Source organism: Phaethon lepturus, unplaced genomic scaffold, assembly GCF_000687285.1.
Source record: "Phaethon lepturus isolate BGI_N335 unplaced genomic scaffold, ASM68728v1 scaffold14672, whole genome shotgun sequence".
NCBI lineage: Eukaryota > Metazoa > Chordata > Aves > Phaethontiformes > Phaethontidae > Phaethon > Phaethon lepturus.
In genome coordinates, this window is record NW_010522742.1 from 5,342 (window position 1) to 10,330 (window position 4,989).

The 4,989-nt window shown below is 43.1% G+C and overlaps 1 protein-coding gene across 1 annotated transcript in view; it reads right to left on the bottom strand.

Moving 5' to 3' along the window:
* Positions 1 to 1,707: 1,707 nt before the first annotated feature.
* The window catches only part of ZCCHC7 (zinc finger, CCHC domain containing 7), a gene marked incomplete at its 5' end in the record, with an annotated part of 39,855 nt that continues 36,573 nt past the window's right edge, over positions 1,708 to 4,989 (bottom strand). Inside the window, 2 exons of the mRNA XM_010281912.1 lie at positions 1,708 to 2,153; positions 2,613 to 2,730. Coding sequence (XP_010280214.1) covers positions 1,708 to 2,153; positions 2,613 to 2,730 — 564 coding nt within the window. The remainder of the gene's footprint in view (positions 2,154 to 2,612; positions 2,731 to 4,989) is intronic.

Genomic DNA, 4,989 nt, shown 5'->3' on the forward strand with positions numbered 1-4,989 from the left:
AAGGGATGTAAAACACAGCACATGGGAAAAGATGAGTTTCAATGTTAGCGGCAAGTCTTTTCAGAAGTGGAATCAATTAATTATTGTTTTTATTAAGCCTAAAAGTGATTTAGTTTTTCAATATCACCAGGAACTTTTCAATCAAATAATCAATGAGGTGAAGTAAAAATAAATTTCAGTTGCCAACAAGGATATATTTAAGCAAAACTGGGCATTAGATTCCGAAGTATTATGTAGGCATAGCTCTACTCCGAACACCTCTGAGATGAGGTGATACAGTCACTAAAATACCAGTGTTCTCACTGGCAACTTTACCAAACAAAAAGCTGATGAATTTAGGGAGTACCAGCATGGAATACTACTGACAGAATGACAATCTTGATTTTTTTGTAGTGTACCCATTTCCCCTCCTCAGATATCCCTGCATTAATACAGGTTACAAATACTTCCTAATTTTAAAACACCAACATTATCAAAGGCCCATTTCTTAGTAAGAATTAAGAGAGGACATGCACCTTTATGAAATTGTGCTGTTAGTTACTATTAACTGCTTAGCAAAAGGAATGGTATAGTATAGATTACGTCATGAATCAGTAGACTATAGATTCAGTTTCAAAACTAGTAAATCTCTTGCCAGAGGTGATGTAGTTTCAGCTCAGGAAGAGGAGCAGACACTGTTTTCAATTATGCCTGGTAATGCAAGAAAACATAGAAAAAACTTACATTTTTTTATATCCCTTGTGTAAATTTTTATTTGGGTTGTTCCTTTGATGAAGCATTTATTCTTACAAAGCTTTTAACAACACACTTGTTTAATTCCAGTGTACAAAAATAACTGTCTTTAAAAAAATTACTAAATTGTAGCACAGTACGTCTGGAATCAAGTACATTTTTCATACTCTGCTATCTTTTCTCCAGAAACAGCTTCCACATGAAGGGTAACAAGGACATAGTTAATTCAAGGTGTAAACTCTATTCCATTTCTCAGATGCTTTCTCCTGCTGTGCCGACTAGTCAGCTAAGACAGGGAATAGGCTTGCACAGAGCTCACCTGTGCTCAGCACCGAAAGCCATGGCACCAAGGGTGATGGGTCCATGACACCACATTGGAGCACAAGGTGGGAAACTGTCATGTCCCAAAGTGCAAGGCAGTGACTTCGCAGCACCTTCCAGGAGGGGCAGAAGTGAAAAGTGCCCAGCTGCACTCTGGAGAGGATTGAAGTGGCCACAGGGAACATGCTTTACCTCCCTGTCTCTGGTCTCTATCCCCACTCCTCCTAATGTGAGAGTGTCCCCAGCATCAGCTCCAAAGGCATTGCCCTCCCTAGCAGCAGATCCTGCTCTGTCAGGCAGAGCAACATCTCACCAGTGAAGAAACAAAACCTATGAAACCCAGCATGGCCCCTTTGTCCCCCCCACCCCCTCCCAAGCAAAGAAAATAAAACTTACAGCCTATTATGGGACTGCTGAAAAGTACAGCCACTCCAGGCACAAGACCTATGTTCTGCCTGTCCAGTGCACTGTTCGCACAGACAGAGCACTCCCTTTCAGGAACAGAGATGGACGTTGGATGTGTGACTCGTGCCTGGCCATGCCTGCCCTGGTTCAGGGACAGACTCAAATTCAGTGTGCTAAAAGAGGGACAAAAATAAACAGAAGGCAGAGCCGGAGCCAGTAAATTCCAGTGCTACCTTATCTACTTCCTCATCACCAGGATTTCTGTTTGGACTTCTTCTTCCTCTGTTTTATGAGGAATAAATTCTCATTGATATCAGGACTGGCATCTTTCTGTTTTTTCCATTTCTTCTTCCTTTTAGCACCTTCCAGAGGCTGCTGCACATATGCAGTCTTGGTGCCTGAGAATGCCTGGAAAATGGGCTTGTGACAGATTTTGCTGCCCTTACATGCCTGCCTTTTACACCCTCTAGGGAAGTCCCCCTCCAAATGGCTGGTTTCAACATCACTTCTGTGTTTCTCTTCTCTGTGTTTTTCTGCCCAGGACATCTTCATCTTTTTGTGATACTCGCCATCTTTGTTATGTTTCCCATGTTCTTTCCAAGGCTTGCTCTTTTTCTTATGGCTGTGCCCTCCATGTTTTTCTTCCTGCCATGGTGTCTCTGACTGTTCTGGCAGAAAGCTGACTTCCTGTAGTTCTGTAAAACAGAGCAGTTTATTTCAATACCCATGCAGAAAACCTAAAACCTAGTGCCCAAGCCATCTTTCCTTACGTATGTATGAAGTTAATTAGAAAAAAAATATCTCTGATACATTTTCCATAGTGGGTTTTTTTTTCTGTCAACAGACTAGAATCTTAACAAATTACAATTTAATCCTCTTCTTGCTAGTTTATAGCATTTTTTATGTCAGTGGATTTTTTCGAATTAAAACATCTGACAACATCCACCTAGTGGTTTTGACATAATAAATTTCCATGATAGACATGGATGAATAAAGTTACAAATCTTTTACTACCGTTAGACTACCTGTTCAAATCCCTATAGCTTTTCCCAACAGAGGAAAATAATCCCACAATATTTCTAAAAGCAGCAAGCACAGAAGAAAGTATTTCAAAGAATTGAAAGGCAGGAGGGATCTCCCAAAATATACTGTACCTGTAACCTTTCTTTTTAATCTGTTCTCTCTTCTCTTGATTTCATATTCATCATCGTAATAGTAGATGAATGGAGAAGTAGGGAGCATGCTGCCATGCATCCGCTTTTCTGAGCACTCCTGCAAAACACATTTCAAGTCAACAGATGTTGGCTGAGTTGCGATTTTCCTGGAAGGGAAATAGGTTGGATTCTGCAGGTGCTGGTCTGTACCCGTGGAGGATGTGGATAGCAATTCTTTACACTGATAATTTTATTAGCATCCAATAATCCTTCCTGCACGCACAGAAAAACACACATTACGTGAGCCAAGCTGCAGTCCTCTCGTGGCAAGTGGAAGGAATCCTGTCTCTTCCCACAATTACTACACATCTGTAGTACTGATAGAAGCAGAGGACTAGAAGGAGGTGAGCACTAGGTAAATACAAGGTGAACTGCAAATGGAGCTGCTGGATCTAGGGAACAAGGCTGTCCCGCCTGCAGCTGGGCCAGGTCCCCCTGCCACCTGCTTTCGCTGCTCCTCGCTGCCTCTCCAGTCTCCCAGCACAACCACATGCCCGGTCTCCTCAAAGGACAAATACTTCTAATGGCAGGAAAGCTTTTTTAACCTGGGTCATTTGTGGTGAAAGTATGAGCAGAAATGTGGCAGACTCAAAGGGTGGGGTAGGCTGAGGGAAGCGATGGGGATGCCAGCCAGGGGTAGCATCCTCCCCTCACAGCCCATCTGCAGTGAGAACAGTGTCTGACTGTATGCAGTTTTTTGACAGATGCAAAACTAAAGCAAATCCTGCAGCAGACTCTGCTGTGCAAGCACATCAGATCTGCAGGGAAGAGGAAGAGAGCCCTGAACAGTTGGCTGTGGTGAGGAAGGGGCTGGCTCTTCCATCATGTGTATATCTATTCCCAAACACTTGATTCATGAATGTGAATTTTTTCACTGCTGTACACAAAGTTTTATCAATGTCTTGTAAGCCAGGCTAACTGGGGTGCTTCCTATGATTCTGTCTTTTTTGCAGAGTATGATGTGGAATTAATTGATGCTTTCTTCTCCTTGTAAATTCTTTGTTAACTGTTGTGTTTTGCAATATAATCTTTCTGCTTCTTGGACACTGCTCAAATCTAATGAACTCTGGGCCTTGTCATTCTCAAGAAACTGTCAGGAGCTTTCACTCACCCTGATGTCTCCACCACAAGCTAAGCAGCTTTCTTTCCTGTGTTTGCTATTTCTATCACTCAGTGCCACCTCTTGCACCCCCTTTCCATGTGTGTCCTCCTGCTTCCTACCCTCCCTTTTTTAAAGGCAAAGTACATCAAAGATGCAATGCAGATGTATTTCATATTTCTCAGCTTGTATTTGGTCTTTGCTTGGCTGAAATTAAATGAAGAATTCCTTTATTCTCTGTGGTGTCCTCCAAAAGGGTACTGTCAGGTTGTGCGACAACTGGCTTGTCTCCACATGCATGCAGGAGCGCAGATGAGCAACTGCAGCTGGTAGCTGGACCCTACGCAAGTCTGAGGGTTCAGTCTTCCCCCACTGCGAAATCAGACTGAAAGGGACCTGGGAGGGGGCATGCAAGTCCATCCACTGCCTGAGGCCACTCTCAGTAGCTATTCTTCTGAGATATGCATATCTGGGAAGACAGATGGATTTCACACTGAACAACTTGAACAGCCAGCTATGGCCCCACAAAGAAACCTCCTCTCTCACCTTTCTCGGGTCTTCCATCTACCTCCCTCAGATTTAAGAGAGAAAAGCATAACAGAAATGACACTTCAAATACATGTGTTTCACATGAGTGAAACCTAAGAGTGGCCTTTAGGCAGGGCACTAAACTGCCTGCCTATCTGGAAGAAATGAAAGAAACTATCCCTAAACATTGCCAAAGAGGTTACTGAAAACAACATAGATTGGCTTTACAGAGGAATATGCAAAGACACATTCAACTTTCTGTGATACCTGTGAAATGTACTGCTTGAGATCCTGCATCAAATCTAAGGCTTGCTCTGCAGGCACATGTTTCATTGTTTTTCTTTTGTTAATATTTTGACAGAGAAGCCTTAGTGAATGAAATGCACATGCCACCCATATCGGCACTCCTCTTTTCCTCTTCATCTCCACTGCATTATAAATCACCTCAGCAATGTCCAACATGCACTTGGCTGTATCTTGCCCTCTCAAGTAAGCTGCCACTGCTGCCATACACTGTGTACTGTTAAATACTCTTGGGACAGTCTTCAGCACTGGAGGTATCGTACAGAGGATGGAAAGCAGAGCCTGCTGCCTGCTACCAACCTGCAGGAGGAATTTACTGTGTGATTGGCACACTGGACTGTGAATGCAAGGCACACCTGCAGATACCGTATGATTCCTTATTCCTGC